Raw genomic sequence first — 24,389 nt, forward strand, 5'->3', positions numbered from 1 at the left:
ACAGTGCTTTGGGCTGGAGCAATAAATAGCACAGTGGGTAGGGTGTTTTCCTTGCACACGGCCAACATGGCCGACCCAAGTTCGATTCCTCCACTCCTCTTGGAGAGCCCAGCAAGCTACCAAGAGTATCTTGCCTGCACGGCAAAGCCTGGCAAGCTACCCATGACATATTCAATATGCCAAACACAGTAACAACAAGTCTCACGTTGGAGACATTACTGGGACCGCTCAAGCAAATATCGATGAACAATGGGAGGACAGTGTTTTTTTTTTTTTTTTTAGTGAATCACCATGAGGTACAGTTACAGGCTTACAAACTTCCGTGCTTGCATTTCAGTCATACAATGATCAGGTACCTATCCCTCCACCAGTGCCTATTTCCCACCAATGGTCCCAGCATCTCTCCCACCACCACCACCCCATTCCCTCCACCCTAATCCCCACCCCTGTGGCAGGGCATTCCCTTTGCTCTCTCTCTCTTTTTGGGTGTTGTGGTTTGCAGTCTATTGCAGCCTTTGATGGGTATTCTTTTCATCTAACTTCGGGGGCCTTCCTTGCAATTCTAGGCCAACTGTGCTGGCAGGTCTGAAGGTATTACTTGGGGTCCCTTGGACACCCCAGGGGCTCTGTGTTTTTGCCCTGCCTGGTTTGCAGGACACCAATGTCTTTCACACCCCTGATGAAGGGTCACTTGTCATGCAGGACCCAGAGAGAGGCTGTGAAAGAGCAAAGGCAACAGCTTCTGGCCCCCTCTCGTGTGGGAAGCTGGCCCTTTAACTAACCAAGAGCCTATGTGCCTGTGCTAGGTACGGCTATCCTGACCTACGTGATCCTCAGCAGGTGAAGCCTGTGGTATGGTAATCCTCACCTACGTGACCTTTGGCAGGTAAAGCCTGTCCTATGTATGATTATCCCGAGAAAACAATTGTCATGGCTGTAACTGACAATGATTAACTTAGTATAAGCTTTGTAATGTATGATAGGTCAAACTTATAGACTCTGTAACTTTCCTAACCACATTTGAGCATGACCCTTTGTGTAGTTGCCTCACTAATATATACCCCCATCACCCTCAATAAAGTCTGTCCCTTTTTCTCTTTGTTTCTAAGCTGCATTCTGTCTCTTGTGTCTTGTGTTCATTCGGTCAGTCCTTCCCTGCACCTACGGATCCTAGGGCCATTTCTGCGGGCCAGAGAGTGGTCTGGCAGGGCCCCCCACACTCTTGGAACCTTCCGAGGCCCTGCTCTGTGGTAATGGGACAGGAGAGGAGGCAAAGGTGAGGCTACATCTCTGGAACATGATGCAGCAGCCACCTCTCCTCCTGCCCACTTCAGTCCCTGTCAGCCACTGCATGTCCTTTCCATGGACCACATGCCGGAAATCCAGTGGCACTGAAATGCCACTTCCCAAGGGGCCAGAACGACAGTACAGTGGAGAGGGGTCTTGCCTTGCATGCCACCAATCCAGGTTTGATACTCGGTATCTACATTGTTCCCCTGAGCACCAGCAGGAGTAATTCCTGAGTACAGAGCCAGGAGTAATCCCTGAACATCATCACTAGATATGGCCCCTAAGCCAGAGAGAGAAAGAGATTGAAGGGGTCCTGTCATTCGAGCTATATAAGTGGGTCAGTATTCAGGAACACAAGTCAGATTGATAAAGAAAACCACACAATCTTATTCATAGGTGGTAATATTTTTAATGTAAGAATGAATAAAACAAAAACAAACAAACGTCATAAACAAATAGTGTCTGATACTCACTGTGGTGGGGTTATGGTAAAACACTTCAGTGAGGAGCCCCAGGGTGATACAGCCACTAGTGTCCGTGTCTGTCTACATAAGACAGCTCTTCCGGAAGATACAGAACGAGGAGTTGGTGCCTTTCCAGCCCCCCTTGGTCTTTTTAAAGGCAGAGGCTGGACATCCCTGATGCCAGGTCATCCCACTCCCTCCAGTACACAGGGCTGACAGCCTGTACACTGCCACACCACACCTGAGTCCATCAAACCCTTAAGCACATGAAGACAATTGGAAAAATCAGAAACTAGCAACACTGCACAGATGACAACCACACAATCCCACTCACCACCCACACCTGGAGGAAGGTGTCCAGGAACATGGACCCACACATGTGACACCCTGCACAGCCCGGAAGCAGCGGAACCTGGGCAGTTCAGCTGACATCTGTGTGGCCCCACTATGAGGACATGCAACTGTTGGAGTCACTCTCGCTGTGGTGCTGTGACTTGAGCAGGCCTGGGGCTCAGCTGTCCCTCAATTTCAAGAGCCAGGAGCTACCTCGGGCATCCACACACCCAAGGAGGGACATGGACACTCTGAGGAAGAATGCAAGTAGGCAGGCTGTGTGTCTGAAACCCCGTCACGAACAGGAGCACAATCACTGACTTCACTGAAGGGAAAGGAGTAGAAATACAAAACAACATACACAAAATACAAAACACAAAATGTGAATATATAAAGTACTCATACACATATAACATATTACTATGTACTATTGTACATGGCCGATGCAACATGCAATACATACACCATTTCACATAGCTTCATTTCATGGCATATGTGGTTCTGTGATTCCAGCACATGTGTAATATTACACAGCACATGTGTGGATCTGTCAACACCAGGTGGTAAGCCTCACCAACCAAGCTCTACTATATACTGGAGAATAAATTGAACATGGAAACAATCTTGAATAAATTCTGCTCATGAATCATTCAGTAGACTTATTACAAGTATTTTGGTAGGTCTCACTGTAAATTGGGCTGGAGCAATAGCACAGCGGGTAGGGTATTTGCTTGCACACGGCCAACATGGCCGACCTGAGTTCGATTCCTCTGCCCCTCTCTGAGAGCCCAGCAAGCTACCAAGAGTATCTCGCCTGCACGGCAAAGCCTGGCAAGCTACCCATGATGTATTTGATATGCCAAATACAGTAACAAGTCTCACAATGTTACTGGGCCCGCTCGAGCAAATCGATGAACAATGGGAGAACAGTGACAGTGACAGTGACACTGTAATTAAATTTAACATCATATTAATCTAAGAACAGAGCAAACCCACTTTAAGAGTTAAGTTCAAGGGCTGGAGAGAGCTCAACAGACAGGGCATTTGTCTTGCACACCGACCTAAGTTTGATCCCTGACACTCCATATTGCCCTGGAGCCTGCAAAGAGAGATCCCTGAACACAGAACCGTTAGTAAGCCCTAAGCACCACTGGGTGTGGCCTAAATAAATAAATAAAATATCAGATTAAATGAAATGTAGCATTATGCTAACAAACATATGCACATCAAATCCACATTACCACCAGCTCAGGACCTGAGCGATAGGACAGCAGATAGGGAGCTTACCTGGCACAAGGCCCACCAAGGTTTGGGCCCTGGTACCCCATATGGTCCCCCCAAGCACTGCCAGGAGTAATTCCTGAGTGCAGAGCCAGGAGTAATCCCAGAGCATCAAGGGGTGTGACCCCCCAAAAAATAAACAACAATAACAACGACAAAAAAAAAGACCAGCCCAAGCAAATGCAATTTTCCTCTGAGCCAATTCTCAGCATGAGGCTTCTGCGGGTGCCATGTCCATGGAGAATGGACATGGGTGATCATGGACCCTGGACCACACTGCACCCCCAGCTGCTCCTTCCCTCTGCGGCCTCGCTGGCCTGCCTTTGCACAGTGATGGGTGCAGTGGAGCCTACAGTGTTGCCCAGCACACAGTGGGTAGGGCATTTGCCTTATATGCCCCTGACCGGGATTCAATCTTCAGCATCCCATTTGGTCCCCCGAACACGTCTTAAGTGCAGAGCCAGAAATGACCCCTGAGAATCGCTGGCTGCTGTGACCCAAAAGGACAGAAAGAAAAGAAAAGAGGGGCCAAAGCGATAGTACAGCGGGTAGGGAGTCTTCTTTGCATGCAGCTGACCTGGGTTTGATCCTCGGCATCCCATATGGTCCCCTAAGCACCACCAGGAGTAATTTGTGAGTGCAGACCCAGGAGCAATCCCTGAGCATCACCAGGTGTGACCCAAAAACCTAAAAACTCTCCTTCTTTCTGCCTTTTCCTCAGTCGTTTCCTTTAAATGACACCAGGGTACACCAGGTACCCACCAGATGCTGACATCAGGCACCTGCCTTCCTGGCCCTCCTTCCTGACCCTCCTTCCTGGCCCTCCTTCCTGACGCCACAGCGCTGCTCCCCCACCATGGCCACGCAGAGTCAGTGCTTCACACTGAGGTCCAGTCTGTCCCCCCACATTCACACAGGTGACACTTGGCTTTTCTCCCACCAAGTTCTCCTGCAGCCACCTGTCTGCGCCTGTGGCTCCGTGGATGCCATGATCACCATCAGCGCCCTGGAATATCCAGCTGCTTCAGTGTGTCACACACGCACATGCACTCAAGTGAGCTCAGAAAATGGGTCTGGAGAATTCAGTTTCCCATAGAAACCTCGTTCTGCTACAGCCCCCAATGCCACTGCATCTGGAGTGGAAAGTGGGGGCAGGAAGGGACCCCCCAACACAGGGTGTCAGGTGGGCAGCCACAACCAAATGCCACCCACTGGGGACAGAAGAGGGGACTGTTCCTGCCAGAGCTGAAGTGGGGTCACCTTTAGGGGGCAGCTCTGTGCTCAGCGCTGACTCCTGCCTCTGTGCTCAGGGATGACTCCTGGCTCTGTGCTCAGAACTCACTTCTGGCTCTTTGGGAGGGTGGGGGATTAAAATGCGGTTGGCCATGTATAAAGCAAACTGCCTTACCCTGCCTCTACTATCCCTCTAGCCCTTTGTAAATTTTTCAGGTTCATTACATTGGGCCATATTGTCCTGTTGAGGTCACAGGGACCGTGGGAGATAGTTTGGGGCAGATGCACACAGGACTGAGGGTGCCCCCAAAGAACGCCCTCAGCCCTTTCCTGGTGGCACAAATGGGGAACTGTTTGGGTTATTCCTTTCTTCCTCTCAGCAGGGTGAGGAGACAGCAATGGGAGCAGCGGAGAAGGGCCTGAGCAGGGTCCTTCCGGTGGGTCCTTGGCCCCGGTGCCACCAGAGAGCACGCGCACACAGCAGTGGGGACTTCTGAGATCGCCCCTGAGGAGTCACCTGGATCGATGGCACCTGGTACCTTTCCACGCTCCGTTTGTCCATCCTCAGACCCCGACTTTGGCCCCACGGAACCCAAGCCCAGAACAGATCACTGGAGGTCACACAGGAAGAAAGTCGCATTGAGGGCCCACCACTCTGGTCCCTGCTGCACCCCAGATTCTCATAGCACCCTGCTCTCAAATCTATAAATGAGACACCCTAGTCGACCAATCTCACCCACTAACAACCAGCACTGCAGAGCAGGGTGCCCTGGGTCGGGGCCAATATCTATTTGACACATCCAAATTAGAATGTGATGACATTTATTGAGCGCCGACTTTTTTTTTCTGTTTGGGAATTTTTATTTATTTATTTATTTATTTATTTATATTGAATCACCATGACATAGTCACAAGCTTTCATGTTTGAGTTACAATCACACAATGATCACACCCATCCCTCTACCAGTACACATTCCCTACCACCAATATCCTGGTATACCCCCCTTTCCCACCCTCCCACTGCCTCCATGGCAGACAATATTCCCCATACTTTCTCTCTACTTTTGGGCATTATGTCTGTGTGGGAATTTTAGCCTACCTATTGAAATGTAATTGTGGCTTTGTTATTATAAGGCATTTGTAAAGTGGGCTAAATCAAATTGCCACAATTACCCCTCTGCTTTTGCCTTCTCAACATTTTTTTAAATTTATTTATTTATTTATTGAATCACCGTGGGAAAGGTTACAAAGCTTTCAGGTTTAGGTCTCAGTCATGCAAATATCAAACACATTTCCCTTTACCAATACTCATTTTTTACCATGAAGAACCCCAATAAAACCCCATCCCCCACCCCTCCCAGTCCCTGTGGGGCAGATGAATTCTAGTTAACACTCTATCTGCTTTGATTAGATTCATTGTTTCAATAAAAGATTCACCACTATTATTTAGAGTTTACCCCCCCTCCCCAAATCAGACATGCTGAAAAAGCATTGTGAAGTGATTTGCTTTCTACAGCTGGGTTCAAGAATTAAATGTTAGTTTTGAATTTCTGCTATTTTACTTATTGACCCTGGAAGTATTTCTACTGAAAGTCAGATAGTTAAGAAATTGGTTTCTGTGCTCTGGAGTCGTGGCCGTGCTGGAGAGCCGCTAGTGGGGGGCAACTGGTGGCCTCGGTAGGGCGTGAAGGGCGGACCGAAACGCCCCCCTTCCCATGAGGTTTTAGTCGCCCCCAGTCCCTCGGCTCATACCTGCTGTCCACAAGGCTCCCATGCGGCCGCCATCTTTCTTTCCAGAGAGGAGAAGGCGACTGGGGCAACACCCTTTCCCCTCCGGACAGACCTGATGGCCTGGATTAACGCATAGTCCGTTCACTTTTCTGCTCCAAGCTGCTGGGTTCTGCAGACTTTTAAGTCTGGCTCTGGGCTTGGTGCTTATGTACAACCAAAGTGCCAACGACATAACGATGCTGACTTACATGCATCAGGTCACACAGCTGCTGAATACAGAAAGCAAAGATGATTGTTCAAATAGGTTTGCAGTCATACTAACAGAGGTTTGCATAACCTGGCTGGTTTTTGACAGACATAGTAGAGAAAAGAAATACAAGACATGAATAAGTAGTGTAAGTGTTAAGATTGACAACTGATAGACATGGAGAATTTTTATTCTACAGAAGGAAAATATATGTTCATTCTAATTGACTGTAAAATGTGGACAAACAATGAATATGACCTTGGCCACAATTCAAGCTTTTCAAAGCAGATGTATTATATATGATGGTACAGGAATCTAAGAATTAAAGTATATTTTAATAAGAAACAACCAAATGACTGAATTCCAGAATGCTTTTTTAGAAATCTTATACTATTTAAACAAAATAAATTGGAACATGAATTAACAAATTTTAAGGTGTGCCCAAAGCTATAACCAGAAATGCTTTTATAGGATCAAGCATACTGTGTAGCAAAGCATTTTGTAGAAAGATAATATAAATAAAGTCCACTGTCCACTGTCCTCCCACTGTTCATCGATTTGCTCGAGCGGGCCCAGTAACGTCTCCATTGTGAGACTTGTTGTTACTGTGTTTGACATATCAAATATGTCACGGGTAGCTTGTCAGGCTTTGCTGTGCAGGCAAAATACTCTCGGTAGCTTGCCAGGCTCTCAGAGAGGGGCAGAGGAATCAAACCCGGGTTGGCTGCATGCAAGGCAAATGTCCTACCTGCTGTGCTATCGCTCCAGCCCATAAATAAAGTATTCAAGCTAAATTTTTGTGCAAAGCATTTAAATACTTTTTTAAAAAAACTATTCATAAAAATATTAAAAAGATAGAGGGGGAAATGAATATAAATAAATGTGAGTTTAGTTCTCAGGAAAAATGATAGCAGATGAATAAAATTTTGAAAAAAATCTGTTAATAGCAAATCACAAACAGAAATTGTAAGTCAGAAAGACCACGGGCCCAAATAAAAGAAAGAGCTTTGCTAACTGGCAAAATAGTAAAATAGTACAGTGTCACTAAACTTTATCAATTGAAACATCACAGGAGAGTGAGCATTTTTTAGGAAACAAAGAATACTATCAATCACAAAAACTCATGAGGTAGAAGAATGAACACCTTGCCAAGGGAATGAATGTGTGTGGCTGGCTCCTGGGCTGGTTTGCTTCAGGCAGACTCTTCCCAAACGTCTAGGCATGGACAAAACTCAGGGTGCAGAGACCAGTCAGAAGCACCCAGGAGGATAAAATCTTCCCTTCTTCGCATACTGAGCCATGAAGCCAAAACTTAACAAAAATGAAGCCAATCCCTCACAGGAAGACATACATACGGACCCTGTGTAATAACATCAAGAAGCAAAATTCTGCCTCTGAAAACACGGTGTGCCACAACCTGAGGAACCCAAAGATCCTCCAACAGGAAGACAGCTGACAGATGTCAATGCTCTGGTTACCTTCTCTAAAGCCAGCGTGGATCTGCTACTTGGTGGCATCTGACCATTAAGTAACATTTTTCCTCAGTGGTATAGAAAATACCAGGCATCTTGCAACTCACAAAGTCTTCAGTTCAATAAAATATGGCAATGTAATACCTCATGTCAGGAAAGTAAATTTTTAAAAAATCAACTCAGAAGGGGTGTCCAGGGCAGCGGCCACTCTCCAGCATGACCCTGGATACACCAATGGTGACTGGACAGTTAGAGCATCAGCATCATGGGCATCCCCGTCAGAACCAGGAACAGGAAGAGCACGCAAACGGCCAGCATGACGGGCAAGTGCTGTGCTGCTCTTGGCCACTCCACAAAGCTCTGCAACAGAGAGGGATGGACAGAAGTTAGAAACAGGGTGTCACCACTGTCTTCTGGAGAACACAGGAGAATATTAGGCTGGGAGTTCATGAACACAAGGGTTGGAAACTGTGGGCGACAGAGCCTCAGGGGGAGCAGCCTGGCAGGAAGAAAAGACACAAAGGATCATGGCATCGAGCTGGAAAGCACTTAAAGACAGGGTGCTTTCTCAGAAAACGTGTCAGCAGGCAATTTTTCCACTGTGTGATTGTCCCCATGGTGATCACACAAGCCTGAAAGAAGTGACACAGGCTTAGACATGGCTCCATGGTCAGTTGACGGCACAGTTGCATGCCTGGGCCCTCACAAGGACACACTTCAAAGGGCAGATCTCCAGCCCATGATGTAGAGATAAAAGTTTCCAAAGGCACATGTGGGGGCACTGGCTCGCCCCTGGGGGGCTATCAGCCCCCAAAAGACCTTTATGTAACAGGCTCCCCAAACTTTAAATGTAAACCCACCAAGGGCTGCAGGGGACACTGGAGAAAAGGGCCCAACTCACCTGGTGCTCCTCTAGCTCCTCCTCCTCCTGCTCTTCCTCATCCTCATCCATGGGGCTACACTCCTGGGAGAAATCTACCTCCTCAGGAGACTCTGCCAGAGGGAAAGGAGAGTTAGTGGGACTGGAGAACAAGCCTCTGGGTCCCACCTTCCTTCACCTGGTTCACCTGCTCCCAGTCACACAGGTAACACAGCTTCTTCCAGGCAGGCCTCCATGATAGCTGTCCCCCAGACTCTGACCTGGGGCTCAGCACATGAACCGACCCCCCCAGGTCTAACCCTCTGATCTGCCCTCCCCAGCTCTGCCCACCCTGGATCTGCCCCTCAGTTTTGGCCCCCAGGTCCTGCCCTGTTCTCACTGCTGTGCCCTCACCTTTGTCCTCACTGTCACTGACGCCCACTTCCACAGCCACCCAGTCATGAACGAAGGTGCCGCGCTGCCCCCAGGCCTTGCTTTCCTGAGGCAGCAGCGTCTGGATCCTCTCTGGCTCCAGCAGTCCCCGGAAGTGTTCAGGCCTGAGGCTCTGCATTTCGGTCTGGCCTGTCTGGGCCCTTCAGAGCCTGAAGGGGACACACACCGTATCAGTCACTCTCCAGCCCTGCAGCGCAGCCTGAGAGCCCATGAGACACCAGCACAACTGAGGGACAAGTAACAAGAAGGAAGGTACAGGGATTTCAGTCACACCTGTGCAAACACACGTTTGCACATACAAATACACATGTGCAGACACACATTTATGCAAATATACATGTGCAAATACAGAGACATTCACACAAATGCACACATGCAAACAGACACACATACACGTAAATATATACCTATGCTAACAGACACACATATAGACACACACAGGCATGTGTGCAGAGACACACGTGCATGCAAATACACACATATGCTAGCAGACACACAAATACACATATGCACAAGTGCAGACACCCATACATGCAAGTACACACTTGCTAACACAGACATACACACAAATTCAAATGTGCAAACATACACACATGCTAAAACAGAGGCAAACAAATACACATATGTACACATGCAAACAGACACAGATATGCACACACACATACAAACAAACATATGAACCTAAAAATGCATTCATATGCATAGGCAAACACATACATGCACACAATAATTATATGACATGGAGGGGCTCAAGCATCTGAGTCTGGTCTGCATGTCCCAGTTTGATTCCCAAAACATTACCTCACACTCAGGTGGTGGCTCCTGAGTGGCAACAGGTATGACCCAAAACACAAAAACACAAAGGAGGAGGAAAATGAAAGTATTTCTGAGTGCCTTGTTTCCCTCTGCACCCTGTGCGGAAACAGATTGCCAAGGTGCAGCATGGGCTTGGGGCAGGGGTTTGCTGGTGCAGGAGTGGGACAGGTGTGTGTTGATTCAGCCTTTTGGGAAACAATCTGGTAATGTTGATGAAAACAAAATATTTAGCCTTATTTAGACAACCCCTACCCCAGGAGAAAGGAGGCCTCTGGTGCAGACATGCTGCAGCCCAGAGTAGGGGTGGCCACACACTGCAGAGCCCTCCACTGCAGAGCTCATCCACTCCTGTTAGCTGGTCCCTCCCAGAGCTCATCTGCTGCCCAAAGCCCTCCACTGCAGAGCTCATCCACTTCCCACAGCTGGTCCACTCCCCAGAACCCATCTACTGCCTAGAGCCTTTCACTGCAGAGCTTGTCCACTGCCAGGAGCTTGTCCACGGCCTAGACCTGGTCCACTGTGCAGAGTCCATCCAATATAGAGCCCTGTCCACTTCGAGAGCCAGCCCACTCCCAGAGTCTGTCTACTGAAGAACTCATCCATTGCACAGCCAAGCAACTAATGAGCAAGTTTACTGCCCAGAGCTGGTCCAATGCCCAGAGCCCATTTGCTATAGAGCCTGTCCAGTGCAGAACCAGTTCACTTCAGAGCCCATTCACTGCAGAGCCTGTCAACTGCAGAGTCCATCCATTGCTGAATCTTTCCATTGCAGTATTTGTCCATTGGAGAGCCCAATCACTGCAGAACCAACCCATTGCAGAATCTGTCCACGGCAGAGCAAGCAGCATGCAGGCAGCTTGTTACATGGGTCACATAAGCAAATAGATGCTCAATGACATGGATGAATTTTTTTTGTTTTGTTTTGGGGTCACACTCAGAAATGTTCAAGAGTTACTTCTGGCTCTGCACTCAGGAAGTACTATACTCCTGAGAGTGCTCAGGGGACCATATGGGATGCTGGAGATTGAACCCAAGTGGGATATGTGTAAGGCAAATGCCCTACCCACTGTACTATCCTCCAACCCCCAGACATGAGAGTCTGCAAGGCTGCACAATTTTTCATGACAGAGCCCACAGCAGGGACAGCATTGTGGTGTGTAGAGTGGCAGACTAAGACAGAAGGCCAGGAGCCTGCACTGTCTGAGAAGTAGCACCTGAATGTGCTCAGAAGTCACTGAGTCTGGGCACATTCCACCTGGCTTCACAGGGCGCTGGGGGGTGGGGGAGGAGGCTGGGTGAGGCTCTGAAGGGAGAAGTGAAAGTGGTTGGGAGTTGCCACAGGGCAGGGGGCGGTACTTGGGGCTGGAAAAGAGCTCAGAAATGGACTGAGGCGCTTCAGTGATGGAGAATGGGGGTGCCATGGGTGAGGAACCCCGGAACCCTTGAGGGTGCCAGGCATAAACTCTGTGCTCTGTAGTGCTTCTGTGCTTCAGGAGAATCCCAGAACTATGTCAAGTAAGGATGCTGTGCTCTAGCCCTCAGAGGCTCCTCCTCGGAGGTCAGTATGGGAGTACTCTGGGGTTAAGGACTGGAGACTCCAGCTCTGCCATTAGTGGAGGAAGAGCTCCAGTAGCCTGGAGAAGCTTCTGCCAAAGCAGAATTAGGCTCTGTCCATGGTCCTGATTCACCCACAAGGCACAGCTCTGAGGCTGCTGGTCCCTGTCCATGGTGCTGAGTCGCCATTTTCACTGTCAGTGGTGGGGCGGTTCGGAGTTCTGTCTGTGGTGCTGAACTGGTTGCTGGTGGCCCTTCCATTGGTGCTAGCCTCCCTCTACCCTCCTGGTCCGAGGGATGCTAAGACTCACAATCTCTGTTCCCTTGTTCTCTACCTTTAGTCGCTTTTTCAAAGAACACATATGCTCAGGGGCCAATGCCCCGTGCAGCCTAGAAACAAAGTGCCCTGGGGCCTAGGAAGCGTGGGATGAAAGCAAAGACGGATAGAACCATGGGTCATTGAAGAGGCAGCTTTGGCTTTGCGGACAGCAAGTTCTGAGTATAGTTGACTGAGGTTATCATCATGAGGTTTCAGAACATCTGTGTGGGGAGAGATGTACAGAAAGGAAAACAGGGAACGTGCATGAGACTCTTGGATTGTGGGGAGCAAGACATGGGGTTCTTGTGAGCTATTGACAAGATTATGGTTGTGTGTGTTGGGGGCTGGGCTTTGGGGGCAGCGTTGGAGCTGTTTCCAACTCTGTTCTCAGGGGTTGCTCCTAACAGAGCATGGTGATAACGCAGTGCCGAGGAGCAAATCAGCCTCATGATGCAAGGCGCGTACTCAGCCCACTGACCTATATCTCAACCCCAATGGCCATAGTTTTCATGCAGCAAGGTGGGAGTCACAAGAAGAATATTATTATAAACATATAATATACTTTGCCTATATTTTATACTGGATTGGGGAGATAGCACAGGGGGTAAGGTGTTTGCCTTGCATGCAGCCGACCCGGGTTCAATTCCTCCGCCCCTCTCAGAGAGCCCAGCAAGCTACCGAGAGTATCTCGCTGCTTAGCAAAGCCTGGCAAGCTACGCATGACATATTCGATATGCCAAAAACAGTAGCAACAAGTCTCACAATTTGTTGTGAGATGTAACTGGTGGCTGTTCGAGCAAATCTATGAACAATGGGAGGACAGTGACAGTGATTTATATTTTACACTAATTTGAAATACAAACACTTAAACCATGAGTTTGGTGGAATTTCCTGGAATTTTCAAGAATCCTTGAAACTTTAAAATTAGTTGGAGCCAGAGTGATTATACAGTGGGTAGGATACTTGACTTGCATCTGAGTTAGGTTTGATTCCCTCAGCCCCCATTTGGTCTCACAAGCCCACCAAGTAATTCCTGAGCACTGATCCAGGAGCAAGCCCTGAGCACTGCTGAGTGTGGTCCAAAATCAAAGTAAAATTACTTTATAATACACCCTTTCTAATATCACTATTGTGCATTTTGCAAACTGTTGTTTCAGCATCACTGTCATTAGTGGGTAGACATGCCAGTCATGCTTTTTCAGTTAAAACCTGTCTTTCCTCGTGTGGCATTTGAACTGCGCAAAGTCTTCAGGAATGAGTCCCTGGCATAAGATTCAGCCACTCTGGCCTAGAGAGACAGTACAGGGCTGAAGACACTAGCCTTGCATGCAGCTGACTCGAGTTCAATCCCTAGAACCATATATGGTATCCCCAAGCTCTTTCAGAAACAGTCCCAGAGTGAAGATCCAGGAGTAAGCCCTGAGTACTTCTGGGTTTGGCCCCCACCCTAAACTCTGAATCTAACCACTATGGCATCAGAAGCTGAATGACCAAGCTTGTTATTCTCAAATATTATGATAATCAAGTAACCCAAACCTGCCTCCATAAATTTGAGAGATACTTAGAAAGCACCTACTACATGCTGAATATTCCAGGGGATGCTTTGAGGTATATCAACACTCCCTAAAGAGAGTAATTTCCAGACTCTAAGGGGAAGATAGCTTTGAATCTCTGATTTCAACTCTGATCATCCAGAACCACTGCAAAACTATTCTAGCCATCTTCCTGAGATTACAGACTCAAAAGGAAATAGAACTCAATTGCTATTTAGTTCTTGGTGTTGTCTGCCTTGCTTCTCTAATGTGGACTTTGATATTGGCCATGACTGTTTCTAGTTCATCTATGAACCATCCCTACCTAACATTTCTCAGCACATATTAGATCCTTTGAGAAGTCTGATGTTATTTTGGAAGGACTGAACGAATAAAACGTGACATCTGATTTAAAAAAAAAAAGATGATCCCAGCATCTTAATATTGGCAACTGATTGCATTATAAACAAGAAGAGTGAGGGACCAATGTGACAGTATAGCAGGCAGGGTGTTACTCTGCATGAAGATTGGCCAGATTTGATCCCCAACACCATATATGAACCCCCTGAACAGAGTCAAGAGTCAACCCTGAGTACCACCAAGTGTGGCCCAAAAACAAACAAAATGAAGAGTGAATCGGAGCCAGCCCTAATCTGAGCAGTCAAGTCATAGAAGACCATGTCATACAAGACCACAGCAGCCCTGTGGAGCAAGACTCTGCCACAACACTGATCCAAGGCTACGTGTCCTGGCTCCCTCCTCTGATTCATCAGCTCTATCCAGAGACAAGAGTCCTGCAAGGCAGAAAGCCCATCAGTAAGGATTATTCCACAGGAAATAAGTCAGCCAGTGAGGCAAAGTGAAGTTCATCATGCTCACCTCCTCACCATGGCCTCTCCCCAGGGGCACATAGCTTCCATTAGATGCTTAGATTTCCAAACACTGATTTCTTGGGGCCCCAAAGTCCCTTGGGAAGGACTAAATTCAACTTGTAGATGGCAGTGAGAATTTATTCCAGGATTTTCTTGCCTCACTAATCCTGAAATTTTGTCTGTTTATTCAGTAAAGGGGTAAAATAGATACTTCGGGTGAAAAAAAAAAAACAAGATTGCCTAAAATCTTTAAGTATTCAGTGTCGTGGATATCTGGGATGAAATAATGAAATTTCAAGTCTGATAAGAGACACATGTGTTCTCTCTCCCCCACCCCATTCTATGGCACTTTTCTACACACCTATTGATGGGACTAGTGTTGTAAGGATAGATCTTTATAAATTAAGTAGCATTTATTGAGAGCTTGTTGAGTCCTGACCAAGATGAAGTCAGTTAAAAATGTCATATCCTCATTTTGCTAAATAAAATAGATCTTTGTAGGCATGGAAAGATCTCAAAGACATTGCATGAGGGGGATGAGGGCTGGCTGCGGATAAAAATGAAAGCCTGCTTCCACTCAGATAAAGCCCCAACAGCACTAACTTATGCCTGTTAAATGCTTGCCAGACTAAAAACACAAAAGGTGTTTAAAAAGAAAATGTGGGGCTGGAGCAATAGCATAGCGGGTAGGGTGTTTGCCTTGCACGCAGCCGACCTAGGTTTGATTCCCAGCATCCCATATGGTCCCCCGAGCACCGCCAGGAGTAATTCCTGAGTGAATGAGCCAGGAGTAACTCCTGTGCATCACTGGGTGTGACCCAAAAAGAAAAAAAAGAAGAAAAAAATGTTCACAAGACTGCCATATTTAGCAAGGTCCTATCTGTTCATGAATAGTGGAAGCTCATCATTTTGTGAAGTGATAATTATGGCCAGAAATTTCATAATATATCTCGAAATCGCAGCATGGCAAAACTCAAGAGATAAAATTGCTTTTTCTATGGATTGAAGGCTTACAGGAAGGGTTTAATTCTTTGGAAACCAGAACTAGACAGGGAAGCCCTGTGAACATTAGATGCAACCAAATTTTCCTCCCTCACCATGGTGCAGGATAAATGTAATCAGTTTGCCAGCATGTGTATTGCTTATACACATATTCAAGCTATAAAAAATATTAAAATATAGTTGCTTATAATATATCGTTCAAGCTATAAAAAACAAGATATTTAAAGATATGGGTTATTATAAGACACACTGTAATGATGCTAGGATGTAAAAAACAAAACCTGTACATCTGGGGGCTGGAGCAATAGCACAGCAGGTAGTGCTTTTGCCTCGCACGTGGCCGACCCAGGTTCGATCCCCAGCATCCCATATGATCCCCTGAACACCACCAGGAGTAATTCCTGAGTGCAGAACCAGGAGTAACCCTTGAGCATCACCCGGTGTGACCCAAAAAGCAAAACAACAACAACAACAAAAACTGTGCATCTGAACATCAATGAAACATAATATACAGGTTTAACTGCCAGAATTTGTGTAGAGGTACTATTACATACCTCCTGATATGCGACTGATACATTCCCAGTATTGTCAATACAGAAAGGATACTATTAGGCAGGCTCATTCTATGGATATGGAAAAGAGTCAGAACCTGCATATTCTACAAAGGTATGCACAGATCACCAATACATATGGAAATGGAAAACTAGAAGCCACCCCCCACCAACACACCCCACTCCATATGATTACTCACCCTGCAGTGCAGACGGCTGAGGCAGTGAGGCCAGCAGGAGATCTTGCCTTGTTTGGTATGTTCTGACCGCTGACAAGAACATGCAGTTACAAACTGTCAGGAACAAAATAATTTTAAAAGGGCTGCAGAAGAGCTGAGACCCCTCTGAGTGACAGGATCAGAGCGACAGGATGCTCCCTCCTGAGTCCCAGCACCACGCATGCAGCAACACCACCACTGGGCAGAGACACCTAGTAATCAGCTCTGCCAGCTGCTACTCATACCTGACCTGCTATCTCTGCACTACCCAGCGAGGGAGGTGGAATGACTGATGCACAGCGTTCTATCAGATTGGGATCACCAGTCAGCCTGTCTTTTCTTTCCTGCTGTGAGAAAGCACTGGTTGCCATGGAAACCCAGATAGCCTCTATGGGTGTGGGAGTGGGGAAACTAGACTCTCAGTGACAAGAAAGAATCTGCTGGCTCGGCTCCCTTGAGAGATGCGTGCAGGCACATGTGTGTTTTCGTGTGTGCACGTGTACGTGTGTATACGTCCCTGTGTGTGAATGTGTGTGCATGCATGTGTGTAAATGTGAGCATTTCTTAAAAGTTTCCAAAGAAACTGATAACCCGGGAGGAGGGAGTTGGAAGATGAGTTAACCATCTCTAAAAGAAAATGGTTCTCTTATCCTTGATGAGTTTTGTACGAAGGAAGTTCCTGAATGGGCCTTGCATGCAGCTGATCCTGCTTAGATGCTAGCTAGGAGTGATCCTGAGCGCAGAGCTGGGGGGCCCTGAGCACGCTGAGGGGATTCAAAAGAGCCACAAAGCCGCCTTCTCATTGCCCCACCCCACTACAAAGCTGAAATTTGTCCACACCCCACCTCAATGGCCTCCATCACACCCCGGAGTTATGAATTAGAGGGGGAAAGTGCTGGGGAAATGCTCTCACCTGCCTCCAGCTATGAGTCTGTGCACCGGAAAACAAGCACCTCCCTCACCCCAGCTCGCTGGGTAGAACCCGGCCCCGGCCGGGAGGCAGGTGGCCCCGAGAGTTTTCGGATCTAATTGCCCCCTGAATATTCCTCCCTGGTCTGGGGAGACCAACGCGCTCTGTGGAGACTGTTTCGAACCTCAGGCCAGAGTGCAGTGTGGGACCCCCTAGCCCAGGGAGCAAGAATACAAGTCATTCGTGACGATGACGGTGCAGTTCTGGACGCCCGGCCGTCATCAGTTCCTCGACAATAGCTAGTGGAGGATTCCCAGACATAGATGAGAACGCCAAGACACAGAGATGAAGTCCCTTCTCAGCGTTCTCTACCAGACCAGCGACAATGGGATCCAGTGGGAGCTCAGCGCAGCTCTCCTCCCCTCCTCCCATCCTTTCCCACCCGCTCCTCCCTCCTCGACTCCCACTCCCCCCATCCCCTACTCGATCTCTTCCCTCCCGCTCCATCCCTCCTCCCGGGTCCTCCCCTGGCGCCCTAAGCCCCCTCCACCCTTCCTCCACCTCCCCTCCAACTTCTTCCTCCCAGCCTCTCCCACCCACCCTGGACAGTTCGCGGAAGCTTCTGGGAGCGCGCAGGGGCGTGGCCTCAGCAGAAGAGCCGCGCGCAGGCGCAGTCCGCCTTCTCCCGGGTCACGTGCCCCGGCGCTGCTGTCGCCCGGGGGCGCCTACGAGCCAGCCCTTCTTTAGTCCTCGGTCTGTCGCCGCGATTTCTCTTTCTGGACCGGCACACGGGGCAGCGTCAGCCGTGTCCGAGTCCGTTAGTGCCATGTTGGGGCGGGGTGGGAGGGGGCGCCCTGCTAGGCCAGCATCTTCATACCCGACCCCCGCGGACGGCAGATGAGTAAACCGAGGCACAGGAAAGCAAAGCCCCATGCCACCCCAGAGGCGCGGCTACTCGGCGGTGGGGAAGGGCCCGTCACTGGGGCGGCGCGGGAGGACCCGGGCCAGCTTTGGTTGGGAGGAGGGAAAGCGAGAGAACGCTGGAGGGCGGTCAGGCCGCGTCGCCTACTCCGCGCCTGCTCCCGGGAGACCCAGACCTCTGCCCGAGGCACTGGGGCGGAACCCGGAGCTGGGCAGCGACCAGAGAGGCGTGTCCCCACCCGCGGTCTCCCAGTGTCCTTTAAGTTTCACTTATAAACGCACCGCCAGTGCCTTAAACTCTAGTATATAGCCTCTGTCCTTCCCTTCACACAGGGCGCCCGCAGGGAGCAGGGAGCCGGGCAGGGCGGCGTCTGCCTTTCGCAGTTGGATACGTAAGAAAAATTCAGTTTCCCGTAAGTAAACGTTTTACTTCTAAAACTCTGGGGCACTTTGGCTTTTAGAGCACTTTTTCCCTGTAATTTACTGAAAAATAAAATGAAGCCAAGAGGTTGTTGCCTCTCAACTTGCCCCCTTGGCCCTATAGACAGGTTAGGGGGGCGGGGCGGGTGTCCCCATGCCTCCCCGCCTCTTGACCAACGAGGAAACAGACCCCAAGGTCCGCAGCGCTTGGGAAACCGATGATCTGGGACCGTCTAGGTGCCCGGGCTCAGGTGTGAACGCGCAGGTGGCGCGTGAGGTTGGTGCTGCGGCTGAAGCAGCGGCCGCACTGCGCGCAGCTGTAGGGCTGCTCGCCAGTGTGCGTGCGCCGGTGCACGGTCAGCGAGGAGTTCTTGAGGAAGGCCTTGCCGCACTGGCCGCAGCGGTAGGGCCGCTCTCCGGTATGGATGCGCTGGTGCTCGATGAGGTACGCGCTCTGCCCGAAGGCCTTGCCGCACTGGCCGCACTGGAAGGGCTTGGCGCCTGTGTGGGCAGCCTGGTGCACAGCCAGGGACGAGCGCCCCGCGAAGTGCTTGTGGCACACGGGGCAGACGTAGGGCTTCTCGCCCGTGTGCACGCGCCGGTGCTGCACCAGCGCCGAGTTTTTGCCGAAGGCCTTGCCGCACTGGCCGCATTCGAAGGGCCTGGAGCCCAGGTGTACACGCTGGTGCTGGATGAGGTAGGAGCTCTGGCTGAAGGCCTTGCCGCAGTCCCCACACGCGTACGGCCGCTCGCCAGTGTGCACGCGCCGGTGCAGCGTGAGCGCCGAGCTCTTGTTGAAGGCGCGGCCGCACTCAGGGCAACCGAACGGCTTCTCGCCCGTGTGTGTGCGCCGGTGCTCAGTCAGGTGCATGTTCTGGCTGAAGGCCTTGCCGCAGTCCCCACATGCGTAGGGTCGCTCACCCGTATGTGTGCGCCGGTGCACGACGAGGTGCATGTGCTGGCTGAAGGCCTTGCCGCAGTCCCCGCACGCATACGGCCGCTCGCCCGTGTGTGTGCGCTCGTGCTGCACCAGCGACGATGCCTTGCGGAATGCCTTACCGCAGCGCCCGCACGCGTAGGGCCGCTCGCCCGTGTGCGTGCGCCGATGCACCACCAGATTCATGCGCTGGCTGAAGGCCTTACCACAGTCCCCGCAGCCGTAGGGCTTCTCGCCTGTGTGCACCCGCCGGTGCGTGGTGAGCGCTGAGCGCTCGGAGAAGTGTTTCCCACATGCAGTGCACTCGAAGGGCTTCTCCCCCGTATGCGTGCGCCAGTGCTTGGTCAGAGCCGAGCGGCAGACGAAAGCTTTGCCACATTCCGGGCAGTCATGCGGTCGCCTCCCCACGGGGAGCTGAGCCAACGCAGCCCACGTCAGGGGCACCTCTGTGGAGGCCCCCTCATCAGGTCTGGGGGACAGCGTCGAGGGGAGCCAGCCACACCAGGAGTCTGATTTTGGGGAACGCTCCCGCGGGGCCCCTGCAACCACCCGCGGTCTCTCCACCCCGCCCCCCAGGGTCAAAGTGCCCCCACCGACGGGCCTGTCTTCTGGAAAGTCCTCCTCCGGCTCTGGTGCTTTCGTCTCTGGTCTGGTCTCCAGGTCTGGGGGGACAGAGAAGGTCTTTAAGCAGGGATTCGCGATCAGGGTTGCAGAGCGGCGCAGGGTGTTCTCAGACAGTCATTCGGGGTCTGCTGTGGATGTGGGGTGGGGGTATGCCCTAGCAGGAATCTGCACGAGGGCTGCTGCAGCAGAGAAAGTGGAGTTGGGGTGAGGGCCCCAGCCCACACAGGAGGCAGAAGGCGCTGCAGTGGCAAGGTGGGTGGGGGCAGAGGCACACTCTGCCAGCCACACCCAACAGTTCCCCCACACCTGTTCTGCCCCTTGCCACCCAGCCTTCATCACAGGAGCCACAGCTCCATCACCCAGCAGCCACTGATGTCACACTCTGCCTCTCCTGGTATGAACCTGCGCGCAGCTTGCTTCCCCAAAGCCCGCAGGGGTAGGGGGCCTGACCATGAGGGCTGCAGTGCATCCCCCATCTGGCTCTTGGGGTAGTTCCCACCCACCCCAGCTCATTCAGGTGCATGTTCTGGCTGAAGGCCTTGGGGATACTCAACACTGCCACCCTCTGCAGGTGATACTTGTTACATCTCAGTGGAGGACCCCCAAATCTGTTTTGGAGTCCTGTCCCAGACTCTCTCCTCCAGTAGCCTGACCCTGCAGGACAGGCCACTCCTGTCTTTTGTAACATCCCCTCACAGACGGCAGTTTCTACTCTTGCAGGCTCGCCCAAGGTCCTGATTCAAAGCCTAAGGGATTCCTCCCAAACATCCTAGTGAACCCACAAACACCCCACTGGGAAAAACTGGGGGGAAGGTGGAGACAGAGACATAGTACAACAGGGAGGGAGCTGGCCTTGCACGCGGCAACCCATGACATTCCATATGATCCTCCCAACCCACCAGGAGTGATCCCTGAGTGCAGAACCAGGAGTAAGCCCTGAGCACAGCTGGGTGTAGTCCAAAAACAAAAACAAAGATGCCCTGGCTAGAGTGCCCTCTCTCCTCCAGTGCCCCCGACCCTACCTCTGGAATAACCCCTTCCGCCCTCACAATCCCTTCACCCTCCCATCTCTTCCTCTATCCCTTCACCCATCCATCCATCCCTCATGTGATCTCTATTATTTTCCCTAGGGACACTTTATGCGATTACAATTCTTTTTTTCTTTTGGGGGGGGAGTGTCTTCCCAGAAGTGCTCATGGCTGGTGGTCTTGAGACCAAGCCAGGGCTGTGCAATCCACCCCCATATCATTGCCTAACCCCAAATGACAACGCTGGAACTGTGATCCACATGGCCAACAGTGCCCAGCAGTTCAACTCTAGCTTCAGTTGGCTTGTTTTTGTTTTTTGAAGTTTTGACTTTCTACACAGCACAATCTGCCCCTCTGCTTTCTTTCCAGGGACAGGTGGCAGTGGTTTGCAGGCCCTCACCGAGTGAGAGCAGGTTCTGGAAGTTCTCCAGCATCACATCTCTGTACAAGTTCCTTTGGGCAAGGTCAAGCTGCTGCCACTCCTCCTTGGTAAAGTCCACGGCCACGTCCCTGAAGGTCACTGATTTCTGTGAAGAGGAAATGCACTAACCACTCACTGAGCAAGGCCTGGAGAAGTGGCCAGAGTAGCCAAAGGGATTTCAGGAGGGCTTGAAGGGTACATGTGACAGACCCGGCAGGGACCCTCAGGGATGACAGGAATGAAAACAGCATGATGCTGCTTAGTGTCCAAAGCCCCAGACTGAGAAATGGGGAGAAAGAGTCCATTGGCTGCCATCTATTACCTGCCCCATGTAAGCAGCTGTCACAAATACCCACTTGCCACTTTTGTCCAATGTGCACAATCACTACCCAGAGGTAGAGAGGTCACCTGGGCCACCCCAGCTGTGCTCAGGGGCGTCCAAGGCCTCCCCTACTGGTTTTTAAGGTCTTCCAGGACTGCCCCTGGCAGGCTCAGGACCCTAAGGTGCTGGGGATAGAACCAGGTAGGACACATGTACTATATCCTAGCTCCTACAAAAATGATTGTTTTTTTTGTTTTGTTTCGTTTTTTGGTGGCAGGGGGTTTTGGGGCTAGGGTGGTAGTGCTCAGGGGGCTTACGCCAGGCTCTATTCTCAGTAGTCACTCCTGAAAGGCCTCAGGAGACCATATACAGTGCTGGGGATCAAAACTGGAGTGACTTGTGCAGGGCAAGTGCCTTTCCCACTGTACTCTCTCCACCCCCCTAAAGGAAAAAAATTTAAAAGCTCAAACTCAATGACTGTACAAACTGATCATGCAGTCAAAACCAGTGATAGTCAGGGCTAGAGCAACAGCACAGCTGGTAGGGCATTTGCCTTGCACGCAGCCAACCCAGGTTTGATTCCCAGCATCCCATATGGTCCCCCAAGCACCACCAGGAATAATTCCTGAGTGCAGAGCCAGGAATAACTCCTGTGCATCGCTGGGTGTGATCCAAAAAAAAGAAGAAAACCAGTGATGGCCATCAAGTTCTTAAGGCAAGGGAAATCCCTTTTGCAGTCATTGGATGGGGATTTAAAAATGCCTGTGCTAATACATAATTTTCAAAATCAACCATCAGAGCAGATGCATGAATGCAGAAATGCCTCCCTTGTCATGTTTGGGTGGGGACAGCTCCATCTTACCACCAGTTAGTGATGGTCAAAAAACAAAAGGCCCAGGTGGGTCACATTCTTCCATTAAATATGCGTGACATAAAGACAAGTTCAAAGGAAAAGACCACAAACAGACACACAGCAGGACTACCTGGCTACAGGGTCCTGGCACAGCCATCACTTCCTGGGTACCCACCCATCTCCAAGAGCCCCCAGGATGGTCTGAGCTATTCAGTCTCCAGGTGTAGGCTAGAAGTTAGGGACAGAACAGGGGAAGAGGCATATAGGTCAGCAGAGCCACAGAGACACCACACCTCCTGGGCTGGGGCTGCAGGTCAGGGGGGTCCCTCAAGATGAAAGCCCCACATTTGGCAAGACTCACCGAGGCATTGATGGTCAGCAGCTGGGCCATCACTCCACAGGATGGGCCTGGCAGGAAGAGAGAGTGCGAGGGAGCAGCTGCACGGACACATGCACCACAAACAGGCAGGGGGCAAGAAGGAACATGCACATCCCCAAACACAGAGAGTACACATGGCAACGTTAGGAGCCACTTTACTGCAAAGCTCAACTCCTCCCCACACCCCCCATGAAGGGGCATTATATGCCCCCTACCGCCCATGTCACAGATGTGGAAACTGAGGCCAGAGAGTGAAGCTACAGGGACAGGAGAGGGGTGGGGAACCTGTGTGCTTGAAGGAGTCAACCCCCTAGGCAGGTCCCCAACATGAAACCCATACACACATACTGTACAGACGTGCACACGCACCTGCACAGATCCACAGGCACACCTGCACTGACAGGCACACACACACCTGTAAAGACCCGCATGCACTGACAGCACACACACCTGCACAGACTCACAAGCACACCTGCAAAGAACTGCACGCCACACCTTGCACACACATGTACAGACAAGCTTGGCCATAGGTACACTCACCTGCTCCCAAGCCCAGGGCTTCACAGCCCCCCTCCCCAGTTTATACTCCCCTACTCTGAGCCCTACCTGGCTGCACCCTCTCACGCTGGGCTGGGGCACAACCAGCTGGGCTGGGGCACAACCAACTCCGCCAGGCCTCCGGAGTTAGGGCGGACACGCCCCTCGGCCCTCCCACTCCCTTTTACACCACCATCCCAATCGGGCCTCTCCCGTCGGCCCCCGACCCTACACTGTGACGGTCAGACAGTCGTACCCCTTACCTGGGTCAGGCCCCTGCTCCAGGCCAGGGTCACGCCTGACAGCCCAAGCGCAGGGGCGCCCCGAAGCTCTCCTGGACAATGATCTGCGCCGCCAGCCCAGTCCGACGCAGAGCGCCTGCGCGGACGCTGGACTACGCTTCCCAGAAGCCCGCGCGCTCTCCCTACGGACGCGCCTCGTCTCCCAGGGACCTTCGCAGGGAGCGCGGCCGAGCGTGACTGGCCGGCGCTGAGAGGAAGGAGGAGCTGGACGCGGGTGTGTATGCGAGGGGGGGGGGGGGGGGGGGGCGGAGGGAGAGAATGGCGAACGGAAGCAGAAGGGAGGGAGGAGAGAGAAGGGTGAGGCGCGGAGGAGCAGGAGGGCAGAGTGTCACTGGGCTGGTGGTGAGAGGACGGTCGGAACAGGAAAAGAGAAATGGGTGATGAAGGAAATTCAGCCAGTGGAGACGTGGGAGCTGGCGAGGCAGCAGGGGGCTAAGGCGCTGATCTTGCGTGCAGCTGAGCCCAGCAATGCATGTCCACCACCAACACCCTCACAGATTTGGAAACT

General features: G+C 51.0%; 2 protein-coding genes across 2 annotated transcripts; both read right to left on the reverse strand.

Moving 5' to 3' along the window:
* Window positions 1-8,247: 8,247 nt before the first annotated feature.
* SMIM17 (small integral membrane protein 17) lies at window positions 8,248-16,288 on the reverse strand. Its single transcript, XM_056137033.1, has 4 exons — window positions 16,210-16,288; window positions 9,325-9,512; window positions 8,953-9,044; window positions 8,248-8,411 (listed from the first exon to the last, which is right to left on the reverse strand). The coding sequence occupies exons 2-4, from the start codon at window positions 9,479-9,481 to the stop codon at window positions 8,301-8,303; spliced, it is 360 nt and encodes a 119-aa protein (XP_055993008.1). The 5' UTR covers window positions 9,482-9,512; window positions 16,210-16,288; the 3' UTR covers window positions 8,248-8,300.
* Window positions 16,289-18,725: 2,437 nt separating this feature from the next.
* ZNF71 (zinc finger protein 71) lies at window positions 18,726-23,918 on the reverse strand. Its single transcript, XM_056137210.1, has 4 exons — window positions 23,836-23,918; window positions 23,025-23,071; window positions 21,468-21,594; window positions 18,726-20,077 (listed from the first exon to the last, which is right to left on the reverse strand). Exons 2-4 carry the CDS (start codon window positions 23,052-23,054, stop codon window positions 18,726-18,728), a joined length of 1,509 nt encoding a protein of 502 aa, XP_055993185.1. The 5' UTR covers window positions 23,055-23,071; window positions 23,836-23,918.
* Between the last annotated feature and the right edge of the window lie 471 nt (window positions 23,919-24,389).

The sequence above is a fragment of the Sorex fumeus genome, unplaced genomic scaffold, assembly GCF_029834395.1.
Source record: "Sorex fumeus unplaced genomic scaffold, SorFum_2.1 ptg000122l, whole genome shotgun sequence".
Classification (NCBI taxonomy): domain Eukaryota; kingdom Metazoa; phylum Chordata; class Mammalia; order Eulipotyphla; family Soricidae; genus Sorex; species Sorex fumeus.

Excerpts from the sequence above, each read along its gene's own strand:
- ZNF71 (XM_056137210.1), bottom strand. The coding sequence starts at position 23,054 with ATGGCCCAGCTGCTGACCATCAATGCCTCG. Across the intron at positions 21,595-23,024 it reads TGCTGACCATCAATGCCTCG|AAATCAGTGACCTTCAGGGA; the intron begins GTGAGTCTTGCC and ends TCCTCTTCACAG. Across the intron at positions 20,078-21,467 it reads CCAGAACCTGCTCTCACTCG|ACCTGGAGACCAGACCAGAG; the intron begins GTGAGGGCCTGC and ends CTGTCCCCCCAG.
- SMIM17 (XM_056137033.1), bottom strand. The coding sequence starts at position 9,481 with ATGCAGAGCCTCAGGCCTGAACACTTCCGGGGACTGCTGGAGCCAGAG. Across the intron at positions 9,045-9,324 it reads CAGTGACAGTGAGGACAAAG|AGTCTCCTGAGGAGGTAGAT; the intron begins GTGAGGGCACAG and ends TCCCTCTGGCAG. Across the intron at positions 8,412-8,952 it reads AGGAGCTAGAGGAGCACCAG|AGCTTTGTGGAGTGGCCAAG; the intron begins GTGAGTTGGGCC and ends TCTCTGTTGCAG.